The sequence below is a fragment of the Macrobrachium nipponense genome, chromosome 33, assembly GCF_015104395.2.
Source record: "Macrobrachium nipponense isolate FS-2020 chromosome 33, ASM1510439v2, whole genome shotgun sequence".
In the NCBI taxonomy this organism is placed as follows: Eukaryota; Metazoa; Arthropoda; class Malacostraca; order Decapoda; family Palaemonidae; genus Macrobrachium; species Macrobrachium nipponense.
Window position 1 is genome coordinate 42,648,418 of NC_087219.1, and position 17,008 is coordinate 42,665,425.

The following is a 17,008-nucleotide window of genomic DNA, read 5'->3' on the forward strand; positions in this document are numbered from 1 at the left end:
GACTAATCATTTTTTGGAATAGGTGATAATAACACTCTCACTTAGAGCAAGCAGAAGAGAGAATGCAGTGAAAATAATTCCAGCCTCTCTTACTCAAAAGCTCCTAGTTCTGTGGTATGCAAATCTTTGTCCCTTGTATATCAGAAAAAAATTAAACACGAACAACATGGCTTCAGAAGCCCAGTTTGGAAACCATTTTTTCAAGTAAACGCAGTATCAAGTAGGCACGCAAAAGTTTAAAGCATATATGTTTAAAGAATTTGCTGAAAATTTGCAGGCAAATGAAAACATTGTAGGTAACCGTGATGTAAATCAATATTTTAATAAGTTACATGTCAGTTTTGTCCCCAGAAACAAACCTTTTTGGTCAGATTGAATAACAGGTTTTTCCACTTGGTAGTTTAGACAAATGAAATAGGCTGGCAAGACCACTACAACTCAAACAATGGTTAAGTATGGAGAAATGTTTACATGTTGTATTTAAAGAAATATACATTGTGATGTATGGTTTACACAGCACTAACTTAGGCAGACCACGGTGTCAGATATTTCAAATCTCTTCCAGAATTGGCTCAAAGATATCCTTCTCAAATTAGAGCAAGAAAAGATTGAAGTTGGACACCCAGGTGAGAAGAAAGTAACAGGAATGGTAGAAGGTAGAAAGTGATGCAGGTTGGCACAGAAATGATACAACAAAGAGCCTTAGTTGTGCTTACAATGAACCATGCAAAGTGCATGGAAGGCAGTGCACTTCCTTTGGAAATATTAAACAGTATCCAGGATGTGTAAGACTGGTTGCATCACATATACTGCACAACTTTCATTTTGCGCTATTTGTCGTCATCCGCTGTAGCTCTGTGCATTGACTGTGATTTCACAAGTGCTTTGAACTCCTCCATCTCCTCTTGCTTTTTGCGTCGGAAGAACCCATGCTGTTTGGAGTATAGTATAGAACTGTAAATCACTTAGGTTACTTGATATATTAATAGATTTTTTTAGCCATGCCATAGGTAATTGAGCGCCAATCACAAGGGATGTTTAAGTAAAAAAGTAATTGGAAATATGGCAGTAACATCTAAGATAGTGTCTATAGTTATATTATAATATTCACAGCTAAACTTAATGCTTTGTTAACCAGATTTAAAACGCTAGTGTTTCCAAAACAGGCAACAATTAGCAACATTTGTACCACACACAAATCACCAGATTTAATACTAAATGCTGGGACAAAGAAAGTGGATACAGTATTTGATAGAAAAGCATGTAAAGGAGCGTTGATCTCCGGTTACCCTATTTACAAATACACTACAGAAACAAAAGGTGGAAAATGGGTGCTCACACTCACAAACTGCCCTGGTGATAGAAGTATGTACAGGGAAAGAAAAGAGAAAGAGCCTTCAAGCTCGGGAGAGACAAACCTGGGAAGAGGAGAGAGAGGAAGAATAAAAGTTAGTGGCCAGTGAATAGAGGAAGATGTTTGAGCAATTTGTATCAGAATTAAATATAGAGAAAAAATGAATTTGTTCATGAAACTTACCCAGCAGATATATATATAGCTGTATTTCTCCGAAGTCCGACAGAATTTCAAAACTCCCGGCTCACGCAGTGGTCGGCCAGGTGGTTAGTACCCATTCCCGCCGCTGGGAGGCGGGTGTCAGGAACCATTCCCATTTTCTATTCAGATTTTTTCTGTCGCCGGTGTTGATAACAACTGTTTTCAACACCTCCGTCTAGGATTTTCGAAACTTCTCTGTTACTTGAGTATCCTGTTTGTTTTTTGGTTATCGAACGTGGATTGTGACTAGGCTTACGCTGATAGTGGATTGGATTTGAATTTGGTTTGGTTTTTTCCTTTAACTAAGATGTTTGGGACTAGTTTATCTAGCACCAGAGTGTGTTGTATGGAAGGTTGTAAGGTGAGGCTACCGAAAGGTTCGGTAGACCCACACACAATATGTAATAATTGTAGAGAACATACGTGTGTTATAAATGACCGTTGTAAGGAGTGTGAATGTCTGTCTGATTCGGGTTGGAAGGCTTATGAATCCTATGTGCGGAAATTGGAGCGTGATAGGATACGGAGATCTTCCTCCAGGAGTGTATCAGTCAGTAGAAGTAAGGGTAGTAAGGTTTCTCCTACTATACATTCAGTAGTTGGTACACCTAAATCTGTTGTGCCTTCGGGCCCTGAAAAGCCTTCGGGCCCTGAAAAATCAGTGGAAGACAATGCCCTTTCTACGATTCTGGAATCAATACGAAACCTAGAATCTAAAGTGCTCGCTTTGGAGGGTAAAAGCATTATTAGTGAACAAAAGTGCAGTGAAAGTGCCCCCAGTGTTGTAGAGGGGGCGTCAGATCGGCCCTATAATGCCTCTAGGCCTGGACCTCTGTCGAACTTCCAAGCCCAGGAAGACGGACATGTCGAAAGCTGCAGGAGGGTTACGGGGAACCCCCACCGATCTGGCGTCCCTTCGGCAGAACCTGTAGACGATCCCCAGGCTGCCAAAGAGTGTGCGAGTGCGCGTATCCTCCGCGAGTGCTTTTCGTCCTCGGAGGCGTCCTCCCCTAACAGGAGTTGGAGCATGAGAAGACGCTCACGTCCTCTGAAAAGAGCTATGACGTTAAATGTCGCACAAGCGGCTATCGTCAGTAGTCTCTCAGAGGAGGGCGCAGAGTCTCTTTGCGCTGCTTCTTCGTTACGGGCTTCGCCTCGAGACTTGGATTACTCTCCACCGCAAAAAAGATCGAAAACTCAAGTTGTCGCACAAGCGGCCAGAGTCTTCGATCGCAGTGAAGAAGACGCTTCACGTCCTTTTTCTCCTGTTGGTTTGCGGTCTTCACCGGAGAGTTTTGCTGCATGGACTCCTCAAAGGAGAATTATGATGTCATCTGACGAGGACGCCTTGGAGCGGCCTAGTCGTTCTAGGAATAGAGCTAGAACGGGTCCTGTGAGAAGGGATAGGGCTTCCCCTCGCCCCTCGCCTTCTCATAGGATCAGTTTTTCTCCTGAAAAAGAATCTTCTACTACAAAGAGTGTTATCAGGTCGATGCAACAACAACTTGCTTCGTTGCTGGCTGAGAGAGAATCAGAAATTCGTCCGAGAAGAAAAGATGATAGATTACCTATTAAAAGATCTAAGAGGTCTCCCGCACGGGTGGACCGATCGTCTCTTTCGCCTGTGAGTACTCATTCTAGATTTCGTACGTCTCACCTGCAGTTGGAGAAAGGGCATGAAAAACTTCCTACGAGGATTCGCCCAGACTCTCGAGGCTCGCTTTATACAAGAACGGACGATCCTATGATTACGAAACGAGGCCGTATACAGTCTGAGAAACTCGACGCTCCTAGTTCGGCTTGGAAGGAGCGGAGTGTTCAGGGGGAGCTACGGTACGCTCGGACAGACGTCGAGCGTGACGCTCACCTGGACGCCAGGCGTGGCGCTCGGATGGACGCCGAGCGTGACGCTCACCTGGACGCCAAGCGGGACGCTCGGCTGAGCGACGAGCGTGACGCTCACCTGGACGCCAAGCGTGGCGCTCGGCTGGACGCCAAGCGTGACGCTCGGCTGGACGCCAAGCTTGACGCTCGGACGGATGCCAAGCGAGACGTTCAAACGGACGCTTTGTTGCATATCCATCAGGTATCACAGCAAGGTATTAGTATGGAACCTCAACTGCAATCGGCTTTTCGAAGGGACTCCCATCGAGAGAATGAGCAAGAAATTGGTACCTCTTTATCTGAATCTTTAGATATTAATATTCAGAATGCTCCATGCACGTCAAAACAACGATATTCATTAAAGCTCGGAGTGAAAGGACTTGTACCACCAGCTTCGGGAGTCCCCTTGGTCACTCCTATAGATGAGGAAGGATTAAGTAATATTTCAGAAGAAACGGAAGAGGATCAACCCGCTGTGTCAGATTCATCCGATTATCAAGTTTTGGTTCGATTGCTTCGGGATTCATTTGGAGAAGAGTTTCAACCCGCAGCACCTCGGTCGCCTCCTTCTCAGTTTTCGTTGTCAAAAACAAATAAGACTCCGGGATTTGTTAAAATGACAAAGTCTCTTTCAACTAAGAGAGCTTTTAAGAAGGTGCAAGATTGGATGGAGTCTAGAAAAGCTCAAGGAAAGTTTTTATGCATTCAACTTACCTGTCAGATATATACTTAGCTATAGACTCCGTCGTCCCCGATAGAAATTCGAATTTCGCGGCACACTCTACAGGTAGGTCAGGTGATCTACCGCCCCGCCGCTGGTGGCGGGAATAGGAATCATTCCCGTTTTCTAAGACAGATTTTCTCTATCGGCCGTGACAGCAACATTGTTGTTGTTACTCCTGATTTGATTTTCGTATTTTTTCATCGCTATTGATCTTCTAAGCCGGTTATTTTGGTGACGTATTGGATCTTTGGTTTGGCATACTCTTTCGTGGACTGTTTTTTGGACTTGGTTTTGGATATTTCTCATGATGTCGGATTCTAGCTTTACGGTTAGAAGACAGTGTGTAAATGAGGGATGCATGGTGAGGATACCGAAAGCTTCGGTAGACCCTCACACAGTTTGTAAGGGGTGTAGAAGGAATGAATGTTCAATTTCTAACACCTGTGATGAATGTGTAAATATGAATGAGGAAGAATGGAAGAATTTAAATTCATATTTAAGGAAATTAGATATGGATAGGGCTAGGAAGGCTTCCTCCAGAAGCGTAAGTAGGTCTCGCTCTAACGAGCCTATTAAATTAACACCTAACCCTAAACCTCTATCTTCTTCCTCTAGTACTAAGACTGCAAATCCGGCAACGGAAATTGCAGATCTTAAAGCTGCGCTACAAAGGATGGAACGTCAAATGCTGACGTTGAAAGGTAAGCACAGTGATAGTGAATTAAGTGTCCCTAGTGCAGTGGAGGGTGCGTCTGATCGGCTCTGTCTCGCTCCCAGGCCTAGACCTCTTCCAAGCTCACAGGCCCAGAGGAGAAGGAATGTCGAAAGCCTTACGGAGGTTACGGAGAATCCCCACCGATCAGGCGTCCCCTCGGCAGATTCTGTGACGACCCGAACTGCCAAGGATCGCTATCGAAAAAGCATCCTAAAGAAGTGTTTTCTTCGTCAGATTCTTCACCGAATGTAAGGGGATGGAGTTCTGATGAACTGTCACGCCCCTTAAAGAGAAGTTGGAAGGCTCCAACTTTGGATTCAAGCCCTGAGCTTTTCTCCGATCTATCACCTTGTGAAAAGAAGAAAAGAAGATTGGTTCCTAAACGGAAATCGGAGTTTCCTTCCGTTTCTAGACATCCCTCACCTGAATCAGGGAAGGAAAAAGAGAGTGCGGCTGCAAAGATTATCCTAAATGTGCAGGAGCAACTTTCGGCCTTAGTAGGAGTTTTTACTAAGGAAACTCCCAGGAGAAAGGACTCTTTCCTTCCTATAAAGAAGACGAAGGGAAAGAAAGAAGAAACGGAAGTTTCGGCTTATACTCGGAGGAGTATGAAGAATGCGCCAAAAACGCCAACCTGGCGCAATGCGCCAGATGCGCCAGATGAGTTTGAGACTCCATACGAGTCAGAAGAGCCAGAAGCGCCAGATGCGCCATATGCGCCAGAAGAGCCAGCCTGGCGAAATGCGCCAGAAGCGCCAGATGCGCCAGATGCGCCATATGCGCCAGAAGAGCCAGCCTGGCGAAATGCGCCAGAAGCGCCAGAGGCGCCATATGCGCCAGAAGCGCCAGCCTGGCGAAATGCGCCAGAGGCTCCAGATGTGCCAGAAGCGCCACCCTGCCGAAATGCGCCAGATGCGCCAGAAGCGCCACTCTGCCGAAATGCGCTAGAAGCGCCAGCTTGGCGCAAGGAATCACGAGCGTCAACCCGGCGCAATGAGCCACAAGTGACAAATAAGAGACGGACTTCTTCCAAAAGACAATTAAGCCAGGAAGATTTGTTTGGCTTTCGGAAGGATAAACCTTTACCTGACAAGGACTCTAGTTGTCGCACAAGCGGCCGTATTCCTTGTCAGGACATAGGTCGTTCCGGAGAAAGCGATAGGAGAGGACATCCTTCGTCTGACAGAGGAGAAAGGTGTCGCACAAGCGGCCATCGCTCTTGCCAGGAGAAGGATAAGGTCGTTTTGCAGGATCAACCTATCTCTCGTAGGGACGCAAGTTATCGCACAAGCGGTCGTCGTTCTTGCGAGAGTGGGGTGGATGTTGCAAGAGGCCAGTCTCCTACTGGAAATAAACAATCCTCTTCGGAATTGGATTTGGAAGAGATTTCGGACTCTGAAAATCACTCGGCTCCGGGTTTGTCAGATTACAAGACGCTGGCAGCCCTCTTACTTCAAGAGTTTGGGGACTCTTTAAGCCCTACTGCTCCTCCTTCTCCAAGGTCCTTGTTTACAAGCACGAAGGTCCCGAAACAATCATCTTTTATTAAAATGAAGCCAACCATTTCCATGAACAAGGCTCTCCGATTCGTAGGAAATTGGTTGGAATCCAAGGAGAAGGCGGGGAAGACAGTCTTTACCTGCCCTCCTTCCAGACTATCAGGGAAGAAGGGAATTTGGTACGAGACGGGCAAACCACGGGGTCTAGCTCTCCCGTCCACTGCCGAAGCAGATTTTTCGAATCTGGTAGATTCGTCTAGGAGACAAGCCTTGTCATCAGCAAAGATCACATGGGGGACTTCTGAGATGAACCATCTCCTCAAGGGATTGTTTAATGTCTTAGAAGTTTTTAACTTCTTAGACTGGTCCCTTGGGGTGTTGGCCAAAAAGACACAAGAGGAGGAATCTCTTAGTCCAGAAGTCCTTCATAGTGTTCTTTCCTGTATGGACAAGGCGGTTCAGGATGGATCAGGAGAGGTGGCCTCTCTGTTTGGTACTGGTATTCTGAAGAAGAGAGTCTTATTTAGCTCTTTTCTGACGAAAGCAGTTACTCCTACTCAGAGGTCATCTCTTCTGTATGCTCCTCTGTCGGACCAATTGTTTCCTTCAAATCTTGTAAAAGATATTTCTCATTCTTTGACAGAAAAGGCCACACAAGATCTGTTGGCCCAATCTGCAAAGAAATCGAGGACTTCGGGTCCTATTAAGAGAGAGACTCGGGCTCCTCAACAGCCCTTTCGAGGAAGTACCTCGGCCAGACCCTCTTTTAAGAAGAGAGGAGTGCAGAAGAGAGGTAGGCCTTCCTTCAGACCTATCAAGAGAGCTAAATGAGACAACAGTCCTTCAAGCACCGGTAGGAGCCAGACTTCGGAAATTTTCCGAAGAATGGGCTCGGAGACAGGCAGAAATTTGGTCCCTTTCCGTGGTAACAAAGGGATATATGATCCCATTTCGAGACAGACCTCCCTTGACTACGAACCCGAGGGAACTGTCAGCCCAATACAGGGACCCTGCCAAGAAAGAAGCATTATTGCAACTGGTAGAACAGATGTTGCAAAAGGAGGCCATCGAAGTGGTTCGGGATCCGCATTCCCGAGGATTCTACAACCGTCTTTTTCTGGTTCCGAAATCCTCGGGAGGGTGGAGACCGGTCCTGGATGTGAGCGCATTGAACCGATTTGTGGAGAACACAAAGTTCTCTATGGAAACATCAAAATCGGTTCTTGCGGCTCTTCGTCCAGGAGATTGGATGGTCTCCTTAGATCTACAAGATGCATACTTTCATGTCCCCCTGCATCCATCATCGAAGAAATATCTCCGATTCATGATGCAGGGGAAAGTATATACCAATTCAGAGCCCTATGCTTCGGCCTTTCAACGGCCCCTCAAGTGTTCACGAGGCTAATGATGAACGTTGCGAGATGGCTACATCTAGAGGGGATAAATATATCCCTTTATCTGGACGATTGGCTAATAAGAGCAAAATCGGAAATTCAGTGCTTGAAGGACTTGGAGAAGACTTTGAACTTGACAAAATCTCTGGGACTGCTCGTGAACCTCGAGAAATCACAATTGATCCCCAGACAGAACATAGTCTATCTGGGGATACAGATGGATTCTCGGGGTTTTCGGGCATTTCCATCTCAAGACAGAATTACTCGAGGCTTAGAAAAGATCTCGAACTTCTTAGGGAAAGAACGGACCTCGGCGAGGGAATGGCTCAGTCTGCTGGGCACCCTTTCCTCGTTAGAGCAGTTCATTTCCCTGGGAAGATTAAATCTCAGACCTCTGCAATTTTATCTAAAGAGGATGTGGAGTCAAAAGACAGGAGACTTGTCAGACATTTTTCCCATCCAACAGGGGATAAAATCAGACCTAAAGTGGTGGTTAACCCCATTAACAAGGAACGAAGGGGTGTCCCTCTTGATTCGGAACCCTCACCGAGTGTTGTTTTCCGATGCCTCGGAAACAGGTTGGGGAGCAACACTGGGTCCAAAGGAAGTAGCAGGTGTTTGGACCAGACAACAAAAACTACTCTGCACATCAATGCGAAGGAACTCCTGGCAATTCATCTAGCCCTGGAATACTTCGAAGCGGAAGTCAGAGAGGCGGTAGTTCAAGTCAATTCCGACAACACCACAGCTCTGGCTTACATCCGGAATCAAGGGGGCACTCACTCTTTCTCTCTGAACGAAATAGCGAGAGCTCTATTAACCTGGACAGAGGAACGGGGCATTATTCTGCGTACAAGGTTTGTCCAAGGAGTAAAAAACCTAAGGGCAGACAGATTGAGCAGAAAGAACCAGGTTCTCCCGACAGAGTGGATGCTCCACTCAGAAGTCTGCAGACAAATATGGTCACTCTGGGGGAGACCCCAGATCGACCTGTTTGCCACGTTCCTCTCCAGGAAAATAGACAACTTCTGCTCGCTAGAAGAAGATCCCAGAGCCACAGCGATCGATGCCTTCCTCATGGATTGGTCAGGCATAGATGCATACGCCTTTCCCCATTCAAATTGCTGGGGGAAGTAGTAAGAAATTTGTGGCATCGGAAGGAATGAGAATGACTCTAATTGCTCCCTTTTGGCTCTTCCCGACTCTGGTTCCAGAGGTACTGGAATGGACGGTGGACTTCCCCAGATCTCTACCAGACAGGACAGATCTGCTCAGACAACCCCACTTCGAGAGGTTCCACAAAATCATCCAAAGTCTCTCCCTGACTGCCTTTCGACTATCGAAAGACTGGTCAGAGCGAGAGGCTTTTCAAAGAAAGTGGCAACTTCAATTGCTAGAGCCCGCAGAGCCTCTACCCTGCGGGTCTACCAATCGAAGTGGGAAGTTTTCCGTAGATGGTGTAGGTCGAAGAAGCTGTCCTCTTCCAATACCTCTGTAACCGAAATCGCGGATTTTCTCCTCTTCTTAAGAGAAGAATCCAAATTGGCCGTATCAACTATTAAGGGATATAGGAGCATGCTCTCAGCTGTTTTTAGAAACAGAGGGCTGAATCTCGAGAATAATAAGGATCTTCATGATCTCATCAGGTCTTTCGAGACTAAGAAATTGAGATCATCGATTCCCCCGAGTTGGAACCTGGACGTTGTCCTAAAGTTCTTGATGTCCGGACAGGTTCGAACCTATAGATAAAATCTCATTCAGAGATCTTACTAGCAAATGCATATTCCTGTTGGCTCTAGCAACTGCTAAGAGGATCAGTGAATTGCATGCTTTGGACTCTCGGTGGGATTTAGAAAAGACTCGGCTGTCATTTCTTTCCAGGATCTTTTCCTAGCGAAGAATGAGAACCCTTCTAAACCTTGGCCTAGAAGTTTCGAAGTCAAGGGACACTCTTCTCTGGTAGGAAGAGAGTTGGATCGGTCCCTTTGCCCAGTCAGGACCTTAAAATTTTATTTAGAAAAGAAGACACAGCTTCAGGGATGTCGACAAGGTCTTTGGTGTTCGGTAAGAAACCCCAATAGACCGATGTCTAAGAACGCACTGGCATTCTTTGTCAGAAATGTAATTACCGAAGCTCATAGGAATTGCCAAGAGAACTCTTTAAAGCTGCTGAGAGTGAAAGCTCACGAAGTCCGGGCTGTGGCAACTTCCCTTTCTTTACGAAGAATATGTCCATGAGAAACATTTTAGCAGCAACTTATTGGAGGTGCAATTCAGTATTTGCATCCCACTATTTAAAGGATGTTAGAATAACATACGCTAAATGTTTCGCTCTTGGACCTTATGTATCAGCGGATACTATGCTGGGAAATGGAGCAGACGCTGATCCTTAAATTTGTTTTTAATATTTTTAATAATTAGTTTTAATATTGTTGTTGAGTTGTGGGTTGCTTGAAAGGATGTTCGGGGATGACTCCTTTCAATCGTAGTACTAACCCCAATAAGGATCAGGTGATCGGGATTAGTGTCGTGCTCTATGATCATGCCAATAGGCAAGGTGTTTTGTCATGTAAGTGGATAGGACCCCATTGACAAAGATCCTAAGGTTCTGAAGCGTAAGTGGGTAAGACCCCGGTAACAGACCATCAAGAACTCTTAGCATGAGGTCACTACCTCGCTGAGGCTCTTGAAGCGATACGGGCTCCTAGGCAGTAGCCATGAAGTCTTTCGCTAACACAGGTAGGAATCAAGGTTTTTAATTTTATTACCTACAACATATGTTGTTTCCTGTCTATTTCAGTAGATTAGCTGTCTCTTACCCTCTGCCAAAGGTGCCAATCAGCTAAGTATATATCTGACAGGTAAGTTGAATGCATAAAAATGTTATTGTCATGATACAATAAAGTTTTATGCATACTTACCTGGCAGATATATACGGTGTATGGCCCACCCGACCTCCCCTCAGGAGACAGGTGGAAGAGAAAATCTGTCTTAGAAAACGGGAATGATTCCTATTCCCGCCACCAGCGGCGGGGCGGTAGATCACCTGACCTACCTGTGTAGAGTGTGCCGCGAAATTCGGATTTCTATCGGGGACGACGGAGTCTATAGCTAAGTATATATCTGCCAGGTAAGTATGCATAAAACTTTATTGTATCATGACAATAACATTTTCCTTTGCCCAGCCTCCTTCAAGACTTTGCGGCAAGGCTGGGATCTGGTATGATACAGGTGAGGATGTCGGGTTAAGAGCTCCCGCATCGGCTCAAGGTGACTTTTCCAGTCTGGTTGACGCACCAAGAAGGTCTCTTCTTTCGTCAGCTAAAATAACATGGACACCGGCGGAGATAGACCACCATCTGAAAGGTCTTTTTCGGACAATTGAAGTATTTAATTTCTTAGACTGGTGTTTGGGGCTGCTTGACACTAAGTCTTGTAGTCAAGACTCAATTAGCTTGGGGGAGCTATCCAGTGTTCTCGCTTGTATGGATAAGGCCGTCAGAGATGGTTCAGAGGAATTGGCTTCACATTTTTGTGCAGGGCTCCTGAAAAAGAGAGCTATCTACTGTAAATTTACTACCAAAGCAGTGTCTCCAACACAGAAGGCAGAATTGCTTTTCGCCCCTCTTTCTGACCATCTCTTCCCCCAGGCTATGATTAAAGATGTAGCTGGAAGTCTACAGGAAAAAGCTACTCAGGATCTCTTAGCACAATCTTCTAGACGTCCTGCGGTTCCTTCGACTTCAACACGAACCCAGTTTTCTAAGAAAATAAAGCCCTTTCGAGGTGGAGCATCCTCTAGACCTTCTCCTAGAGGAAGAGGACTCTCTAGAGGCAGAGCTCAGTCTAAGTCCAGAGGTAAAAAATGAGGAGGAAGTCCTTCAGTCGCCAGTAGGTGCCAGGCTTCATTTATTTGCAGAAGCTTGGAAGAAGATAGAGGCAGACAGCTGGTCGCTCAACGTCATCGAGCGAGGATACAAAATACCTTTCCTGAAGCCTCCTCCATTGTGCACAACACCTATAGATCTATCACCCTCTTACCATGGAGAAAAACAACAGATCTTGTACGATCTGATAGAACAAATGCTCGAGAAGAAAGCAATAGAACAAGTCGAGGACATTCAGTCCCCGGGTTTCTACAACAGGTTATTCCTGGTGCCGAAACAGTCGGGAGCTGGCGGCCAGTTTTAGATGTGAGCAGTCTAAACCTTTTTATAGAGAGACAGACGTTCAAGATGGAGACACCTCAGTCAGTGCTTGCGGCCTTAGACAAAACGACTGGATGGTATCACTGGACCTGCAAGACGCATATTTCCACGTCCCGATACATCCCCGATCGAAGAAATACCTGCGTTTTGTCATGAAGGGAAGAGTTTTCCAATTCAGAGCTCTTTGCTTCGGTCTGAGTACGGCACCAATGATTTTCACAATTCTAATGAAGAATGTGGCGAGGTGGCTTCATCTTGCAAACATAAGGATCTCTTTATATCTAGATGACTGGCTCATTCGAGCATCGTCGAAAGAAAGGTGTCTGAAGGACCTTCAATCAACCTTAACTCTAGCAAAGTCCTGGGACTTCTAGTGAATTTCGAAAAGTCGCAGCTGATCCCCACACAGTCCATCGTGTATCCTGGGGATTCAGATGGATTCAGTGGCTTTTCGAGCTTTTCCGTCCCAGGGACGTCAACAGCAAGGATTAGAAAAAATATCAGTCTTCTTAAGGAAAGAATCATGCTCGGTGAGGGAATGGATGAGTCTGCTGGGCACCATTTCCTCGCTGGAGAAGTTTGTTTCCTTGGGGAGACTACATCTCAGACCTCTCCAGTTTTTCCTGAAGGAGAGTTGGGAGGACAAAGAAAATTTGGAGACAAGTTTGAGGATCCCAAAGGAGGTAAAGGATCACCTAAAGTGGTGGCTCGATCCTGTGAAGCTTTCGGAAGGAACTTCCCTCAAACTTCAGAGCCCCGACCTAGTGTTGTTCTCCGACGCGTCCACCACCGGGTGGGGAGCTACACTAGGGAGGGAGGAAGTGTCAGGCACCTGGAGAGGGGAACAGGTGTTCTGGCACATAAATCTCAAAGAACTGGCGGCCATATACTTGGCACTTCAGTTTTCAAAGAAAAAGTCGCAAACAAGATAGTTCAGATAAATTCAGACAATACCACAGCTCTGTCATACATAAAAAAACAAAGAGGGACTCACTCGCGATCATTGTTCAATCTAGCGAGAGAGATCCTGTTATGGGCGAGAACTCAGAAAATAACGATTCTAACGAGGTTCGTTGCAGGCGTGGAGAACGTCCGGGCAGATCTCCTCAGTCGGCAAGGTCAACTGCTGCCGACCGAGTGGACTCTGCATCAGGATGTGTGTCGAGAGCTGTGGAAGTTATGGGGACGTCCTCTAGTGGACGTCTTTGCAACAGCGAGAACAAAGAGGCTTCCGTTGTATTGCTCCCCATGCTCGACCCGGGAGCAATAGCAATAGATGCACTTCTTTGGGACTGGACAGGGATGGATCTTTACGCATTTCCCCTGTTCAAGATTCTGGGGGAAGTAATGAAAAAGTTTGCAATGTCAGAAGGGACGAGATTGACGTTAATCGCTCCTTATTGGCCAGCAAAGGAGTGGTTCACAGAGGTCATGACCTTTGTAGTAGACTTCCCGAGGACATTGCCCATGAGGACAGATCTACTCAAACAGCCCCACTTCGAGAGATACCACGGAAACCTCCCCGCTCTGAGTCTGACTGCATTCAGACTATCAAAAAGTTGGTCAGAGCGAGGGGTTTTCTAGACCGGTTGCAAAAGCAATCGCCAATGCGAGAAGAGCTTCCACGCTTGGAGTCTATCAATCGAAGTGGGCTTCGTTTAGGAGCTGGTGCAGAAGAACACGCATTTCCTCTACCACGACCTCTGTGAGCCAAATAGCGGACTTTTTGCTCTACTTGAGAAACTACCTAAAGCTTGCAGTCTCAACAATCAAAGGCTACAGAAGTATGTTATCTGTAGTCTTTAGACATAGAGGAATTGATTTGGCAAATAATAAGGATATCCATGATCTTTTAAAGTCTTTCGAGACTATAAAGATTCCTCAACCTAAGTTACCATCATGGAATTTGGATGTAGTACTTAAATTCCTAATGTCAAATCGGTTTGAACCCCTTCAGAATGCCTCTTTAAGGGATCTTACTAAGAAAACTATTTTCCTAACGACTCTGGCGACGGCGAAGAGGGTTAGTGAAATTCAAGCCTTTAGCAAGCATATTGGTTTTAGGGGACATAATGCTGTTTGCTCATTAAGTCCTACGTTTCTAGCGAAAAATGAAAATCCGTCTAACCCTTGGCCCAAAAGTTTTGAGATTAAGGGTATGGCGGAAATCATTGGACACGAACCAGAGAGAGTCCTGTGCCCTGTCAGGGCTCTCAAGATTTATTTACAAAGAACGAAGGAATGTCGAGGTCCTTAATAACAAAACTTATGGTGTTCGGTCAGAAGACCAGATTTACGATGTCGAAGAATGCTCTGGCATTCTTCTTGAGAGACACCATTAGACAGGCCCATTCATCTTGCGAAGACAGTGATGTTAAGCTGTTGAAAGTGAATGCCCATGAAGTGAGAGCTATATCTACCTCAGTAGCTTTCCAAAAGAACATGGCACTCAATGACATTCTGAGTGCCACCTTTTGGCGCAGCAACTCGGTGTTCGCTTCACACTACCTGCGGGATGTGAAGACGACATACGAGAACTGCTATGCGCTTGGACCATACGTCGCAGCAGACACTTTGTTGGGGGCTGAAAGTAGCACTCATCCTACCCTGTAGGAAATGGGTAGGTGAGTTTTTATGGATTGTTTTATGGTTGTAAGGTCGTCCGCCTGAGCCGGACTTCCTTTCCTTTAGCCTAAGTGATGTGGGAATGAAAATTGTTAGGCTGGTCAGGTGGTGAATTTTTTACTTCGTTGCCCTCATAGTATGGTCAAAATGGTCTAGTCACATTGTGGTCACGCTCCCGTTGACAGATCATCTAGAACTCACCAGCTATATAGGTCACTACCTTGCTGGAGACTCTAGTAAAGCAGTAGCAGACTTGGGTGACAGTAATCACGAAGTCAGCTATGCTAACAGGTAAGGAACCAAGATGTTATTCATCTGCATGTAATATGTTTCCAAAATCCTTTTCTGTCTCTCCCTACCTCCAAAGGTGGGATTCAGCTATATATATATCTGCTGGGTAAGTTTCATGAACAAAATGATATGGTTAAGATACAATAAAGTTTGTTCATACTTACCTGGCAGATATATATAATCAAAGTACCCACCCACCTCCCCGCAGGAGACAGTGGGAATAGAAAATCTGAATAGAAAATGGGAATGGTTCCTGACACCCGCCTCCCAGTGGCGGGAATGGGTACTAACCACCTGGCTGACCACTGCGTGAGCCGGGAGTTTTGAAATTCTGTCGGACTTCGGAGAAATACAGCTATATATATATCTGCCAGGTAAGTATGAACAAACTTTATTGTATCTTAACAATATCATATTATGAAACATTGTATTGTAAGCGAATTAAGCAAGACAAAAAATGCGAAGAGACCAACAAAGGCACAAAAGGGATTACACGGAGACATTCTTTTAGAAAATAAAAATGGATTGAAGAAGTTAATACTTTGAGAATCCACTGAATGAATGAAATTTAAGGTGACTATAAACTGGACAATATTGACACGACAGGAGAACCAGTCCAGTAAACAGTGTGATATCTTTAGAGGTTAGCAGAACCTTTATGAAGCTAAACAATGGTAAGGGTTGTGAACCCAATATGAAGAAGGTAGTCAGAAGATTAATAGAAGTGTTGTTGTAGTGGAAAGAGACAACTGATATTGATAAATAAGAGAGAGCATGCAAGAATTAATACTTTCCTACTCACTGAACAAATGAACCCCTTAAAATATGGGTATATTGTGGTACTTTATGGTGACTTATGTTTTACAAGATTGTATTCCAAATGAAGAACTTGAAAATACATTGAGATGGTTTTGGGATATTATGGGCGGGGGGAGGGAGTGATAGAAACGATATATAGTAATTATGGATGTAGCAGGATATCAGCTGGTAAGAGATCCCAGAATGTCAAAGAGAGAAGGCATATGTAAGACTGTCATTTGGAATTCAGACGGAAAGTGGTGAGAAATAATTTTACATTTGAAATGAAATGTTAGATAAAATGGATTAGTGATAGTGTTACCTTGTATAGTACCAAAGCCAGGAGGATAAGCAGTAGCAGTCCACCCAGAACTGCTAGCAAGATGATCCACCAAGCCACGTTTTTTTCAGGTAGACTGAGAGGGACAAGTTCAGTTTCTACACTTGTTGAGGTGGTCCTGTTTGAGGTAGATTTTTAAATGTATTACTTGAAGTGTCTGTGGCCATTAAACTAGCATGGTATGTAAACTATTTGTTATAAAGAGCAAACTGACTCTTGATGCAGTTCCCAACTTATCTCCATTTTTACTTTTTTTGTTCAGTGCTTAGGAACCACTTTATGGGTGAACAGTCTGTACATTAATCAGATCACTTGGATTGAATATTGGACGGATATCTAAGGCTAAAAACCTTCTGTATCCTCAATACTGCACAAACTTGCTCTGGTATAAATATTTATTGTAATTTGAATTGCAAAATTTTTGGCTATTTAAGTGTGGGTGCTCACTTGTAAGACTTCCAGGGAACATGACAATGTCATGCTGTTTGAAACAATTCGCTAATAGTACTCTAGGATGTGGTTACCAGTACTGACCCTACAATATCCATAGGACAATCTGGAAGTCTACGGATTCCCCCCATTTTGCCTGAAACACCATGTGTTAAACGGTGATGATTTCGCAGATTCTCAGGATAACCCCATTACAGTAACTCCTCTGTAGCCTCAAGCAGAATGATTCCCAGACTTGCTAGCTCTGCTGTCAGTGGCTCCAAGGGAAATTCCCGCATGGCACAATCTCCTTTGCCAACCTCATGTAGAAAGACATCATCTTTTGGTAGGGTCCCTATCTCTTCAAACCTAGAGATTATCCAGTATCTCCTGCAAGCGAGAGGCTTTTCTCATAGAACAGCAGCATAGAGATGTCTGTGTCTCTCAGAAAATATACCTCATCCATGTGTTAGGGAAAATGGCCATCTACTGTGACTGGTGTCATCGACAGGGTTTCTTTCCAGTTGGAACTTCTATTCAACAGAT

General features: G+C 45.0%; 1 protein-coding gene across 1 annotated transcript; it reads right to left on the reverse strand.

The window, feature by feature from the left end:
- Positions 1-297: 297 nt before the first annotated feature.
- Positions 298-16,151, reverse strand: LOC135203120 (integrin alpha-7-like; the record flags this gene model as incomplete). The annotated part of the gene is given in 2 exon segments (XM_064232762.1): positions 298-932; positions 16,016-16,151. Coding segments are annotated over 2 exon segments (238 nt in total), but the record flags the coding sequence as incomplete, so codon positions are not given.
- Positions 16,152-17,008: the final 857 nt, after the last annotated feature.